Below are 15,816 nucleotides of genomic sequence, written 5' to 3'. Positions count from 1 at the left end.
TTGATCCTCTTTAATGCATTCAGACTTCATGACTAATTGGGAACAGGAAAGAGAATAACTGAAACCAATAAATTAAATATGCATGAAATATAGGCTAGCTTGAGCATATCGATATTTTTATGGCATGCAACCCTATTGAATGAGTTGAGAACATGCTTTTATGTGTGTTGGGTTTTTTTAAGAAAATGGTTTATATAGGTGCTCTTATATGAAAGAATGAGTATAAGGAGAACTAAGTCTGCCATGCAATGACTGCACAATGAATTAGAACCACTAGAATCAATATGCTCCCTATTATAGACTTAATATATTAATGTATTAATTCATTCTCTTTTTTGTTCAGTCCATTGTTTGCAATTAGTTCTCAGCATAGATTTTATTTAATATTATTTGTTCCTTGGAGATTGCAAGAGATAAAATTCTAGCATTTGCAATTAAGTGTTGACTTTTTAATTAATTGTTAAATTATGCATGGGCTTATTTTTATCTATATACTTTTGATGTATCTGTATCGAATAATAATTTATATATCAGTTTAGAAGTACTAGGGTTTGATCTAGCTCCCTTTGGGCTAATGTAACTGTGCCATTGGCTCCAGTGGGAGCAGTTTTTGCCCCAGTATGTGGACTCCAGACAGTGAGCAACTTCAAACATTTAATCACAGACATTACCTAAGTATTTTGTTCTAAAGCAATATTTCATATACTCTGGAAAGGAAGGCTTGCCCTGAGGTAGTGTAGATGTGTGACAGTGTGAAGACCTAAGAAGGCATGATAGAAGAATAAACATGTTGTTCCTGTAAGGAAAGGTGTTCTCTGTTAAAGGCATTTATGGTGCTTTAAACAGGGACACTTCAGCATAATCACATAGCATCACAATGATCCTCTACATAGAGTACCTTGATTTTAATTGGAATAATATTTTATCAGGCAACCTTAGTATTATTTACCTACTTCAGGCATGTTTGGAGTGTATTTCCTCTGGTGAGGATTAGTTTTAGAGGTGAGTTTAATGTTTTTAGCATTACATTTGCGTACTTTAAACAATTCCTCCCTGGTAAGTTACATTTGACAGCATGTAGTACGGGCCAGGAACGGTGAGGCCAAGTCAGAAACACAAAGGGTGATGAGAAGTGGGTGTACTGAAACACTGTGGCACACTTCTGGCCAAAGAAAAAGGGCAGTATGGCTGCTATTGATTGGAGGCATTGAGCTGTATCAAGAAAATTGATGGTGGGTTTTTGGTCACTAACTTAGCATTGGAAAGACAGAACTGTGTAGCAATGGGGAAAATAATTTATCCTCATAATTGACAGAAGGGACAATGTGGAATTCTGCATTTGAAAACCTGTAAAGGAGCCCTCAGTAGCCTATGTAAGAAAGGCATTTCTGTGACACAGCTCAGCTCATCCCCAAGCAGGTGTGCAAACCACACTTGCTGCTCTGTTCCCTGCCTGCTGCAGGAGCTGCAGTGGCTGCCTCTGGTGTGAACAAGTTTTGTGAGTGAAATGCCAGCCAGAGAGACCTTCAGCCTGCCAGATTCAGAAAGTTGCTATCAATGCTTCTTTGTTAGATAGGTCAGGACTGGCTGGGAGGGGCTGCTTCAAAATGTAAAGAAGGATGGTAATTTGGAAGCAAGTGGTTGTAAATCCCAGGCTCACTTTTCAAAGAAAAAAGAGAAGTAAGAAGTAAAAGCAAGATAATGAACTGGAGAAAGCAACAGGTAGGGTCTCATGGGGGAGTAATACAGGAGAGGCAGAAATGCAGGAGGTCTGGCAGTTGTTGAAGGTGTTTGTGTAAGAGGCACAAAGGCAGGCTACAGCCAGGCAGAACAGATAGGAGACATTGTATAGGAAATACTGCTGCTTTCAAGGTGTGTGAAATACAAAGGAGCTGTACAAGAAGTGGAAATAAGTGTAGCAGGACTAAAGGTTTGTATAAAGGAGTTAATAAAGCAATGTGGGGTAAAATCAGAGAAGTACAAGGTCCGGAATGAATTAATGTGACATGGAAGATCGCAGGAGAAAGACCCTGTTACTATGTCAGAATATGAAGAAAAAAGAAGTATTGTTTAGAAGTACATTACCAAGGAATAGAAGAAGATAAATAGTTTTGACCAATGTAGAAATGTCTGAATTACATTGGTCTCTTTGTTCTATAAAGTGCTGAAATATGTTTTAATAAGATGAGGGTGAAATTCAGATAAGGAAACAGTAGATTGAAGAATATTTGGTACGTGACATTTTCTTGTCACACAGCTTTATTTATCCAACAGTTAGTAACTCACTGATTTGTAATATTTTATCATTCTATTTAAGAACTCAGAGGAGGGGGAAGACTTCTAGAAGTCTGCAGTTACAATAAGCATAATAGATCTCTCTCTCAATGAGAAGAAAAGAATGAGGAGTTACAGACCTTGCAGGGTGATTTCTCTCCCAGGAGAGACTGTGGAACATCTGATCTTTGAAAGCAGGTGGACAAAGGGAAGTGGTGCAAATGGTATGTCTATACTTTTTTACATGCTACCAGACGTAGTCTCCTTAGCAGATCACTGCCCCAAAATTGGGATGAAAGGATAGCTGACAGAGCTTGCTGGGCTATTGCCATTAATAGTGGCTGCAATTGCAGCTAGAGCTGGTGCTGGGAAGAGCCAGTGCCCTTGGCTGTTGCCACTGCCATGGGTGCTGTCAGGTGCTGCAGCAGCAGCATCTGGCTCTGGCAGGCAATGCCCATGAGCAAGGACCTTCCCCTGAGAGGAGCATCCCAGTGTCTGCTGCCCTCACTGTACATCATCTTCAAGCGAGGTTTCAAGCTCTGTGACTTCACCTTTGTAGGGAAAGGTACATCTGTTTCTCTCTGGCTGTGCAACTCTCTGGCTCCAGCCTTTTGTCATGTCAGCAACAGCTGTCGTTTTTGCCCTGCCACAAACCTCACAGGATTCATTCCTTGCCCTGGGCTGCGTTGGCTTATGCCCAGGGAGCTCCAGCAACTACCCATGAGTTCTTCACCTTGCCTGTGGGCAGCATGGTGCTTAGGAGACAAGGAGGCAGCTTGGAATTCTGCTTTCTCATAGACACAATTGTGGGCACTTGGCTGTGAAAGTTAGCCTGGCTGCCTAACTTCTGATCTCTGTGTGGACAAGAGGCTTGTAGCCATGTCTAACAAAGTAGTAAGAAGATCATTTTTCTTGGAAGATCAAGAGGTGGTTGTGATAATTTGAGTTTGTTTAGTCTGAAGCTAAGAAGACTGAAGGGAGACGTGATAATGTGTCCTCAGTATGTAAAAAGTGTTTATGCAGAGGCTGGTGAGCACATGATTTCTGAGGTCAAACTTTAGGGGAAGGGACAACAAAAACATCAGTTTATTTTACAGAAGATTTAGTTTGAAGATTAGTGAGGAAAAATGTCCCTCTCTGTAAAGCCAAGTAAGTGTAGTCAAACACTGAAGCACTTGTACTGTGTTTTACATTTCCTTCATTTGGATTTTCAAGAATAAATTAGAGGAGCATCTGTAGTGGTTTTTAGCCAAACTGCACAAGACTGAGTGATCTGTCCAGTCCTTTTTAAGCTTACACTTTTACTATTTTCTGACAGCCTTGTAAGGCACAGTCCTTCTCTGGTGAAGTATAATTCAGCTTTTGAGCCTTGAAGCTGATTGCTGCAAAATTCCTCAGCAAAGCTTATATTTTTATTACTTTAGTGATTTTAATCTGCATTAATCCTACAGTTCCAGTGAAAATGCCTTCTTTGAGATGGTTGCCATGTAAAGTGAAGCTTAGTGATGTTTGCTTTATATTCTTGTTAATTGTTTATCACATTTATACCTTTGTAAATAAAATATTTTTAAAAGGGGAGAACAGATGTTACAAGAGAGCAAATCCACTTGGTTGTGAGTCACACTTTCTTTGTTTTAGTTGTTTCTGAAATTTATAAGTATCTTTAGTCTTACATACAAAACCATCAAAACAAAGTGTAGTGATCTGAAGAAAAATCTAAAAGAATTATGGTGGTGCAAAAGGGGAAAGAGAGATGGGGATGCTGTGCCTTGAAATCACAACTTGTGCAAGCAGTGTTGTTGGCTGGGAGTATGAGTGGAGTGGCATGGAAACCTCACATGACATGCCACATGTGGCATCAGCCCCTCATGTTCTCTTTGAGCTATCCACAAAATGAAGGTTAATTCAGTGCAGTAGATTCTAAAACTTGCTGGACATCTCTGTGACTTTATATTTTAGAACTTTAAATTGTAGCAGTGATGGAGTAGACATCCATTTTATGTTAGTAAATATGCATTTCTGCTTGTGAATCTGCAGGGGCTCCACTGAGGTGGATTTGCTGATGCCAATATGCAAATTTACAAGCAGATAACCAAGACTGTGCCAAGGATTAATAGCAGTGAGGGTAGTGCTGTGATAGTGATAATAAGTAAGTGGAATGGGACCTGGGGGGATATCCTGAGTGGTTGGATCAATGCTGGTTGGAAAGAACCTTTGAGCCCCTTTGTCAAAATGTTTTGAGATGTGTCCAGTTCTGCTCTCCAGTACAAGAAAGACATGCAGCTCCTGGAGTGGGTCCAACAGAGGGTTAAAAAAGATTATTTAGGGACTGGAGCATTTCACTTATGAGGAAAGGCTGAGGGAGCTGGGCTGATTGAGCCTGGAGAAGAGATGACTGAGAGGGAACTCATCAATGTGTATGAGTATCTAAAGGATGGGTGTGAGGGAGATGGACCAGGCTCTTCTCAGTGTTGCCAAGCAATAGGACAAGAGGCAATGGGCAGAAACTGAAGCCCAGGAACTTCCTCCTGAATATAGGAAGAACTTCTTCACTCTGCAGATGACCAAGCACTGGAACAGACTGTGGAGTCTCCCTTACTGGAGATATTCAAGAGCCATCTGGACACAATCCTGTGCAGTGGGTGACCCCAATATGAAGGCTGGGCCAAATGACCCACTGTGGTCCCTTCCAATCTGGCTCATTCTGTTTTGGTGTTAATGGACCCAATTTTCTTTTCCTGTAGGAAGTGGGAAGGACTTGTGACATTTAGGATACTTGCTTAAAGTTCTTCCGTACAATGATGCTGTTTAAAATATCACACATCTACTGAAATCCATAAAAGGAGTCCTTGATGTGTGTGTTTATGTCCTGCTGTTTGATATATATGTAAGATTATACCTCTGATTGCACACTTGCTGATTTGGGGATTAGGAAAATACTGGAATGCATTTCATGAAACAAAAACATGGGATGTTAAGAAAAATATAAGGATATTTAGCAATGGCCATATTAATTATTTTTTTTAATTGAGCCAGAGTATATTTATACCTCAAAGCCATACAAATATTGTATGATTAATAGTTATCCAGAGACATGGGAAATAATTGAAGGCAGGGGCAAAATTGAGTATGTGAAAGCAATGGATGATTGAGTTGTCTGGCAGAAATGTGAAGGTTAATGTGCAAAAAAAAAGTGACTGAGCTGAGCTTTTTAGATACAAGGACAAGCTGTTAGAGAGATGGAACACAGGAAGGATGTTATGGTTGTCATGATAACAGAATGTAAAGCAGTGGCCAGAGGAGACAGTGAAGGATGAATTCAAGGATGCAATCAAGGATGAATCTTCAGTTAGAAAACATCTGCTATAAACAAAGATCAGGGGTGTTGAACTCACTCTGTAAAGGAGACTTGTTTAAATGTTCCTTAGTAAAAAATCCTTAATTTAGGATTTAATAATTATTAATCCTTAATAATTATTAATCCTTAATAATCCCTTAATAAAGGATTGAGGAATTCCTTAATAAAGGAATTGAGTAACATTAGCTGTGTCTGCTACTTGTGAGAATTAATATCCAGAAACATATTCAAACAGAAAAATTCCTCCTGAGTACTACAGAAAGAACCGTTTAATCCCTCTGAACCACGAGAATTGTTTCCTGCAGAGTGGATTATTAGACTGTCAAAAGCAAGGAGTGAAAAAGAAAAGAGTGAAAATGAGTTTTGGAGCCACTAGGCCTAAAACTGGGTTTGCCAGACTGTGCTAGCAAGGGAGCAGGAGGCCAGAAGAGCCCTGGCCCGAGGGTGTGTGCCCGCTCGCTGCCAGCCCTGGCTACGGGCCGCTGATGGGGGGAGCCAGGTGGGGTGTCCTGGGTGATGGGGAGCCAGGCGGGGTGTCCTGGGTGATGGGGAGCCAGGTGGGGTGTCCTGGGTGATGGGGAGCCAAGCGGGGTGTCCTGGGTGGTGGGGAGCCAGGCGGGGTGTCCTGGGTGATGGGGAGCCAAGCGGGGTGTCCTGGGTGGTGGGGAGCCAGGCGGGGTGTCCTGGGTGATGGGGAGCCAGGCGGGGTGTCCTGGGTGATGGGGAGCCAGGCGGGGTGTCCTGGGTGATGGGGAGCCAAGCGGGGTGTCCTGGGTGATGGGGAGCCAGGCGGGGTGTCCTGGGTGGTGGGGAGCCAGGCGGGGTGTCCTGGATGGTGGGGAGCCAAGAGAGGTGTCCTGGGTGATGGGGAGCCAAGTGAGGTGTCCTGGGTGATGGGGAGCCAGGCGGGGTGTCCTGGGTGATGGGGAGCCAGGTGGGGTGTCCTGGGTGGTGGGGAGCCAGGTGGGGTGTCCTGGGTGATGGGGAGCCAGGCGGGGTGTCCTGGGTGGTGGGGAGCCAGGCGGGGTGTCCTGGGTGATGGGGAGCCAGGCGGGGTGTCCTGAGGGGGGTGTCCAGCCCGGAGCTGCGGGAACAGCACCACCTGCAGCCCCGCGGCTCCTGCACACAGCCTCAGTGCTCCTCACCAGGATCAAATCCTCTTCAATAAACCTGTGTGCTTGTTTGCTTTCAACAGAATGAGTGAAGTGTAGTATGAGATTCAGTGCAAAATGAGCATCGTGACCAGGCTGTGTGTTTGGAGTTGGGGTTTTTCCCAGCAGTAAGGTTTGGGTTTAGGGCAGGAGATGAGAGACCAGAGCTGTGGGTGTGCGTGTCAGTGTGCACGGGGCTTTGGCTCCCTGCTCTCCTGGCGTGGCCCCTGGCTGGCCGTGGAGCCCAGCTCAGCGCCTCGCTGTCCCGCGCAGCGTGCTGGGGGCACATTGCCTGGCGGGGAGGGGGCTGCAGTGTCTTGAGCCATACTCATCCTTACACGGGGGATTGTGAGACATCTGTACAGTAAAGTAAGTACTCCTGAAGATTTTTGAAGGAGCAACTTCCTTGGCAGATCAGTCACGTGGGAATGTTTTGACAAATCTCATATTTTCACAATTACATGCTTCATGGCTCTTGTTACAGCCTCTTCAGAATTTTAGAGTGTTTCTCATAGCATGTGTCAGGCTAGTAAATCTTTATTTTTGTACACAAATACATCTTTTTGTATTAGAGGGTTTTTTTTATTCTTTACTTATGGCATAGATTTGTTATCATGCAATTAGAATTGCCACTGTGATTTCTTAAGTTTTAAAGATGTAAGGACTAAAACATGCATGTTCTCAAAACTTACAGAAAAATGTTTCCCCCATAAGTATAATTTTTAATAAAGGTTTTCCTTTAAAAACAAGCTTAAGTATGGTTTTAGGAAGCTGAAACATTAGGCAAACTCATCAGGGTGTCAGGATCTCAACAGTGGCCACAGAAGTTTTTCAGCTCTTTGAATGCTGATGGCATTTGCTGTGGAACACTGTAGTCATAGGGACTCTTAACTATTTATCTATTATCTTGATGAAAATTGTTTTACTGTTACTGAAGTGAGTGGGTGTTCTAAGAGATCTTTCTCCCACAGTCATTGACTCAGATTCTTAAAGAATGAATTTGAAGTTTATTGTGAAACTCACAGCTGGCCTTGTTCCAGCTGTCATTTGGACTTATCTGTGACCTCAGTGGTAATTAAGGCCTGACCCTTTTTTTCTCCTAAACACACCCCTTACAGTTCTAACTTTTGAGCCTTTTCCCATTTTCCTTTGAAAAATCAGTAATGCTTTACGTCTGGGCATTTAATTAACTCTGCTTCCAGAAGCAAGGAGAGCAGTACTTGAAAAAGACTTTCCCAGGCAATGTGGTATGAACAGCCTCAGTTGGATCTGTAATACTATAATTCCTGATAACTCCTGGGTGATGACACTGATTTTATGAAGACTTGACAACTGAACTTCAGTTATTCAAAATAAGTATGGTTCAGATTTTATTCTAATTTTGCCTGTTCTGGAAACCAAAAGAAAAGGTCTAATTTGGCATGTTCTCACAATGATCAGTTCAGATTAATTATAATATGGAAAGGGAGCCTTCTGATGTTTTGAAGGCAGATATTTGATTATAGTAGTCTGCTTTCCTGACCCTGTGAAAAAAATGGGCAATTTTGCAAATAAGTGAGCACAAAACTCTGCCTTGTTTCCAAGTCATGCAGCTTGCCAGGGCCACAGTGATTACATCACCTGCCTCAGGGATTTCCTGGTGGCCTCCAGTACATGGGCGTTGCTTTGAGTTGTTCCTGCTTGAGCTGATTATATTCTCTCTCCTGTCTCTTTTGCCTCCACTCTAGATTCTGCAGCATATTAATGCTTGTTTCTGCTTCTTCACACACTATTTCAGTTGAGAATGTGCTGTGTCCATTTTAGGTGTTGGTCTGAAACACACTACATCCTAACATGAAAGTCTGAAGGATCTGTGTGTATGCTGGGTGTGCACCCACTGTGTACACAGAACTGGGCACAACCCTATTTTCCTGCCATATTTACTTCTAATCAATAAAAAGGGTGTGACTCTTGTTTTAGTAGAATCATCATAGAACCCTAGAACAGTTTGGGTTGGAAGGGACCTTTAAAATGACAGAATCACAGAATAAGCTGCATTTGAAAGGACCTACAAGGGTCATCCAGTCCAGCTCCCAGTTCTGTGGAACACCATTCCTAAGAATCATGCCATGTGCCTGAGAATATTGTGCAAACACTTCTGGAACTCTGTCAGGCTTGGTGCTGTGACCACTTCCCTGGGGAGCCACCATCCTACTACTAGAATCCTACTACCAGAATCTAGAGTGGAGGCACCTATTCCTAATACCCAGCCTAAACCTCCCCTGACACAACTTCAGGCCATCTAGTCTAATCCTCCCTGCAATGAGCAGGGTCATCTTCAACTAGACCAGGTTGCTTGGAGCCCCATCCAACCTTATCTTGAATGTTTCCAGAGATGAGGCATCCACCTCTCTGGGAAATCTGTTGCAATGTTTCACCACCCTCACTGTAAAAAATTTCTCCCTTATATCTGGTTTAAATCTACTCTCTTTTAATTTAAAACTCTTACACCTTGTCCTGTTGCAACAGGCTCTACTAAGAGGTAGGTATCTCCTGTCCATCCTTGTCAAGACAGAGCTGGTTTTGCTTGCAGCAATGGAAGTGACGGTCCTTCCCCTTCTACCATATAACTGTAAGCAGCCATTAGTGTGTAAAACTATAGATTTTGTTCTAGAATCAAGACAAATAATATCAATAAAACTTGTAAGAAACAGGTTTTCTGTGGAGGATGGCTTGACTGATGGCAAAACCAGAGATCACTATGTGCAACTTCAGTTCACTAAACATTGGCATCTAGGACTGCTTGAGATGTATAAGAACATTCAGTACAGACATCTAGTCCTGGCCAGCAGGACTTAGGCAAACATTAGCCTAAGAATGGAGGCTAATGTTTGCCTAAGTCTGGAGAAGAAGGGAGACCATAAACCAGCCCTTTAGGTAGTGGCCAGGCAGCTGAATCATGCTCTTCTTTCCCTGTCAGGCAGACTGCAGGCAGTGGTGACAGGTGCTGTGATGCCAGCTCACAGAGGAGGAGGGCAAGCCTGGCAGGCCAGGAAATTTTATAGAAGACACAGAACAGTGTGGGGGTCTGAGTGGAAGCTTTTGGAGATGACAGCCATCTTCTTGGTCATCATCTCTGAAGTGTCTGACATGATGTGGTCTGGGGTCAGGATTCAAGCTTTGTCACTGCTACAGTATTAAAAGCTGGTTTTTACTGGTGATAGTGCAGAGATTCCCTAAGGCACTAGATTGCAAAGCATAAAAAGGATATGAAAATATCTTATGCTTATGTCAAGGACAATGGAGCTTTCCTTACCACAAACATCATAGTGTACATGCCAGAAGATGAATCACTTCTGAAACAGTGCTTTACATTCACTCTGTCTCCTTTTCACTGGTGAAGCCATTTTGCCTTTCTTGGTTAAGTTTTGTCAGATGCACCTCAGCCACTCTGTGTTTCCCACGTCTTCCTTAAAGAATCTCTTCTCATGCCCAAATTATCAAATCTGCCACACTCACATAGATATATTGCAAAAAGTTGCCTGAGGCAACATGTAACCTACTTCACGTGTGGACCTTGTAAAATGTCAGGCTGACAATTCTATGATTTTATTCAAAACCACAAGAACTGTTGTGAAATTTTATGGACTCAGTAGATCCCACACATCTGTCCAGGGACTCCCATTTGAATCCAGTATTTGTGATACTATGTGTTATGAAGGAGGCTGAAAAAGATTTTGTTATATGTGCTGGGAGACAAGAGTTGCCCAAGTGATAGTTAGAGAGAGGTGGTTTTTCAAGCTTTTCCTGAAGTGTCAATGGAGGATCTCTTGAGGAGTGCAAGATGCTCCTTTTGGAAGAAGTGATCTGATGCTTTGAGTGAACATACTTGCTCACATCAGTTGCCCAATTATGGCATTTTAGATGCACATCTGCTGCTCAGAGTATTGGAAGAAATTCCTTATTATGTTGCCCTGTACCAGGATGACTGGCACAGTATGTACTGAATAATTAATCCTCACAGTAATTGCCAGCCAGTGGCAGAACTAATGCAGATACATAAGGTGTACTGCTGGTTTTCCTGTTTTGACAGCCCTGTGCCAGTTTTTTCATATCCAGTGTGAGTTCATCTCTGAAGTGTCTGTGATTTCTAGAAAGATAAACTGGGGAAGATGGTTGGCTTTGTAATACTAAGGAAACCTCAGAGCATAAGAAACAAACAGAAGGTTAACAAATGTGTGCTGTGAGAGACAGAATAGCAGGATAACAAAATTATCTTGCTTCTAATGGATAAAAAAGCAGACAGAACAGAAATAGTGGTATTTTCTCATCCCACAATTCAGATACCTGCACACTGGGCAAATCCCCTGAGTTTTATGTTGAAAAGAGTGTGGGCATTGACTTGGTGCTGCACAAACAGTTCTTTAACTGTGCTGTGCAGTGTCTTTGAGATGTACACCACATTCCCCTGTCCTTAACCTTACGTCCTCTCCTGTGCCTCTGGCCACCAGCCTGTGCTGTGGGTCTGTTCTGGCTGGGGATTCTGCTTTCCAAAGAGAAGTGGAAAGTGGCACGTCCTGGGTGGTGGGACAGGCAGCCCTCTCACAGGGTTTTGTCATAAAGAAAAGTTGCCTGCTTTTAACAGAAAGAGTTTAGCAGTCAGTTTGGTATAGTCCTTTGAATATAAAAATAACATGTGGGTTAAAAATTAGAGATTCTTGTGCTTCTCATCTTTCAAGCATTTATCATAATCAAATCTTGTATCAGGGATATCAATTATTTAAATGGTTTCCCTTTTCTTTGCTTTCACCAGAGATGTAGTAGGAGAACACCTGTTCTTTGTTCAGCTTGGAAGTACTTTAGTATTATCAGAGAAAATTTTTCTTTTTTTTTTTACATTAATTGCTTGCAGGATCAAAAAAGTAAATAAATTTAAAATGATACTATTTTGTGTATGTGTGTGAGGGTGTAAAGCTTATGTATATGTATTAGAGTATTGGATTGTAATTTGGCTGTGCATGTAGAGTCTTTGTAAGCGTTTTGGAAAAGATGTGTTGTAATTCCTCATGGAACAGTCTTCTAGATGACTTGTTCTGGCTAGTCTTCAGCACAAGCATAAATATGTTCTGATGCTACTCTCAGTTAAGATGATGGTGTTTGTGAAAACAGATTGCAGGATAATTTCATGTTTAAAATTGGAGCAAGGAAACTTGAACTAAAAAGCTAATCTTAGGTATGGAGATAGTTTTTTATGCAACAGGATGAATCTCAAGATTCCCCCAAAAGTGTAGCAAACCAAGTTATTGTATTAAGTTGAAGATCTGGGTTGATTCTTGCTGCCCTCATCACACACATATGTTGGCAGTCAGAGTGTGTCCCATAGATCTCATGTTGGAAGTATAGCTTATCTCTAGCAGAGATTAGGAAGAAGAAAATTTCTGATGTTGTATTTTATCCAAAGCTTAGGAAGTTTCTGATCTGGTGGTTCAACAGGAACACCAGGGAGCTGACTTTAAACTGTAGCTGGAAAGCCCTCAACCTCTGCCCCAGCAAGTCAAGAATCTCTGATTCTGAAAAATTAAGTCCTTTGTGTCACATTCAAAGAGCAGCTGGCTGGAATTGCTTAAGCCATTTCAGATAAAGTTGTAATTAAGCTAATGGTAAGAATCCCGAAGTTAGCCTGTGGACAGATATCTCCCAGATTTGTTGTGCCTGTCAGTAAAGGTGGATCTTCCATCTGTGTCTCTTGTCACTGCAGCCCCTCACTAGACCAACCCAATGTCATGGTTCTTTGGTATGGTGTGTAAGGTGGGTCTGTGAGTTGTTGGGCAAGCTAACTAAGTACTGGGAAACCTGAGGTGACAATACATGCTGTTAACTGGTGGATGGCATGCTTTGATTAGGAAGTGTGTTACTTCCAGCCTGACTGTAGTGAACATGCATGCTGCTGATAATATAAATCTGTTGGGTATTTTTTTTTACAATCCATTGAATCTAACTACTGTTATCATAGTGGTCATTATTTAGGTCCAAATAGGAGAGCATCTGATATTGTTTAAATTGTGAGATACTGATTTTTTTCATTGCTGCATGCATTCATTACCTGTAACTTAATTCTGTTTTTCTTTTCATTAAAGTGATTTAAAGTGTGATGAAACTGTGCAAGTGCAGACACAGATGTGAACTTTGTCTATTACAATTAACTTGCATTTGTTAGTTTGTCATGAAAGTGAAGAAATTTAAAAAAGCAATGCTGAGGTATAGCATCTGAGGTTTATCTGTATTTTAAAAGATATGTATTAATATGAGTGTGAATTCTCAGGTATAAACAGGGATCGTGTTTTTATTTTTTGCATTTATCCATGCAGGTTCGAAAGCATGTGAATGACCTATATGAAGACCTAAGAGATGGACATAACTTAATCTCACTTCTAGAAGTCCTTTCTGGAGACACCTTGGTAAGCTTTTAGATCATAATACAATGGTTTCAGATTGTTAATTATGCATTTTCTCTGTTAACTCCTTGTGTATTGACTGCTGTAGATTTCTTTGATATTTTCTGTAATCTGTGACCTAATACCAAAGGCATAAGTTGTATTTCTGTTGGTAAATATGCTGGTGTGAATTCTGTTGGGGAGTGCAATCTGGTCTCTTTGTTTCTTGTGGCTAGTGAGACTTCCTTTCTTAATAGGGTAATGCACTATTTCTTCTGCTCTTTCCTTTCCTTTATTTTCTGATTTTTGTTTTAACAAATATTGGATGCTTAATATCTTTTTGCATTTAAGGGAGTAACTTACAAATAACAAGGATCAAATGTCCCTGAAATTGTCTAACACACTCCTCAGGTGTCATTTCCTTTCTTTGTGAGCATTACTTCCCTTGCTTGGTATTTGTTCTCTTCATTATGTTCTTCTTTTCATGCTCTTCTTTTCATTTGTGGTCTGTCTTGTGTTTTTGCTGTCCTGTCTCCTGTCTGTTGTATTCATTAGCCAAGAGAGCGAGATTTTTTGAAGACCTTACGGTTGGTGAGTTCAACAGAAGCATGCGCAAATGAACAGCATGAGGATGTGGAGGATGAGGATAAGGGGGTAGGTGCCGACCCCCATAACTGTACTAATGCAGTGTTTGAAGTGTGGTGTCTGCTAATGTAAATTCTTAGTTTGGTGTGCTGCAGTAGTGGGCTGTAGAAAGGACAAAAGGACTTTTGTTGATAAACCAGGATACGTGTGTTTATGGTGGAGGTATGGTAAAGACAAATTTTTATTCAGTCTTTCTGTGAACAGCTAAAATGCAAATGTTCAAGATTTCTATTTGTTTTCTGTCATTAAACTGTACAAAACCATGGTGCAAATGTATACTGGACAACACTATCAAGAAGCTATAATTTTTTAAAATAATAGATAGGGAAATACCATTATTCTTTTCAACTAAGACCTTTTTTCTTAACTTGCAAACAGTGTTGTCCATATACAAGTAATTTCGACAAAGACTTGAAGGGTCTTCTAAGTGAAATCAATAGAAAAAATTGATTTCTCTTAATTAGAAGCGCCAGTTTACTCTTTGCATGGTGTGTGTGCCATAATATTGGGTAATATCTCGAAATAAGGTAATTCAGTGTGCAGATCTGTTTGTTAAAATTGACCATATGTAGTAGTGATTTTTATCAAAGCAGGTAGATTAGAAGTTAAGTGACAGCTTTATGTTGTGGCTACTAAAAATACAGATAGTTTGTAGGGTTTGTCTTTCTTGCAAGAAATGCTGAATTATCAGTTCTCTATATTTTGCCCATCCAGAGGGGAAATATCTAGTCATAAAGTGTAAAATGTTGGGTGCTTGTTAGTCTGAGTGAGCTGTTTCATGCCCTTTTAGACCTTGCATTTTGGCATTTGCAAAAGCAACTTGCTGTCATAGGGCCTGAGTGCCTCCCTGAGAGTGGCTCCCGTGTGTTGTGCTGCAGTTGTGATTTCAGTGGAATTTGTGTGCTTTTTTTCTGGAGGGCAGCATAAATCAAAATGCTGCATTGCTTTATAAAAGAAATATTTCCCCTCTGAGATGATAACTGTGTATTTTAGGATTTACTATATCCTCCTTGTTGTGGAAAACCAAGTTCCAGGTCTGCAGTCCTTCATTCCGTCCGTGGAAGCTACTTGTTAGCAAGGGCCGTAATGCTTGATCCTGAAGTTATTGGTGTGAAAAACAAGGGGCTAAATAGAAGATTCTGTAATAGAAATTAAAATTCTTTTTGTTTCGGTTTATGCTTCTTATTCAACTTCATTTTCTTATGTTTCTTTTTGGCAAGCATCTGATACTCCATAGGGGAAAAAAGGCAGTTGAGGAAGGCTTGGGCTTATCTGTGTGTTTCACAGTGGTTGTCTGAGGAAATGCTCATATTCATGGCTGATCCCTAGCAATTATAGTCTGCTTCAGTTTATTGCTGTGAAAGTTTGTGAAAAATCTGAAATAAGGAAGATTAGAAGGACTTGGATGTGATGTTGATGGTATAAATTTAACTGCTTTCCCATGCTGATCTGTGACAGCTAAGTATGCGTTTTCTGTGTGATTTGATTCTTCTTCTGGGTGATTTGACACTAACTGCATGCAGTTTTGCCATGTTTCCATTAACACACCACTCATTTTTATTTTACAATTTCTTTTTGATAGGTCTGACTTTGTTTGAGGGGAGTGGCTTGTTAGTTTTTTTCATGCTTTAAAGTTTTCTACCCAAGTCAAGAGTTTAAACTTACACTCTAGGACTGTTTGTGTTATATTATTCTCTTTGGAGGAAGATACTATCTTTATTAGATGCTTTAAAAAATATGTATAGATATCATAATCATTATGCAGTCATACCATTAAGCCATGAAGTTCCATACAGAGGTAAGCTTTTCCATCACAGAATCTACCAGAACAATATAAAGGTCCATGACATTACTTTTGTTTTGTTTTGCTTAATACACTGTAAATATTTTATAATAATGTTTAGTTTCTGTAGGTAATAGCCCTCTTGGCCTTAATAGTACTTTACAGGGAACAGCCTGCATGGATCAAAGTTGC

General features: G+C 41.1%; 1 protein-coding gene across 8 annotated transcripts in view; it reads left to right on the top strand.

Annotated features, from left to right (window-relative positions):
• DST (dystonin) overlaps window positions 1-15,816 on the top strand; it is a 294,261-nt gene that overhangs the window by 94,894 nt on the left and 183,551 nt on the right. For 7 of the 8 annotated variants that reach the window (XM_036379365.2, XM_036379364.2, XM_036379363.2 and 4 more), the window contains one exon: window positions 13,131-13,220. In XM_036379365.2, coding sequence (XP_036235258.1) covers window positions 13,131-13,220 — 90 coding nt within the window. Of the gene's footprint in view, window positions 1-13,130; window positions 13,221-13,751; window positions 13,851-15,816 lie in introns of all 8 variants that reach the window. The other variant, XM_036379370.2, reaches the window with a different exon arrangement.

The sequence above is a fragment of the Molothrus ater genome, chromosome 3 (genome assembly GCF_012460135.2).
Source record: "Molothrus ater isolate BHLD 08-10-18 breed brown headed cowbird chromosome 3, BPBGC_Mater_1.1, whole genome shotgun sequence".
Taxonomy (NCBI): domain Eukaryota; kingdom Metazoa; phylum Chordata; class Aves; order Passeriformes; family Icteridae; genus Molothrus; species Molothrus ater.
The sequence above is the reverse complement of the archived record's forward strand: the minus strand, read 5'-3'. Positions and strand labels throughout refer to the sequence as shown.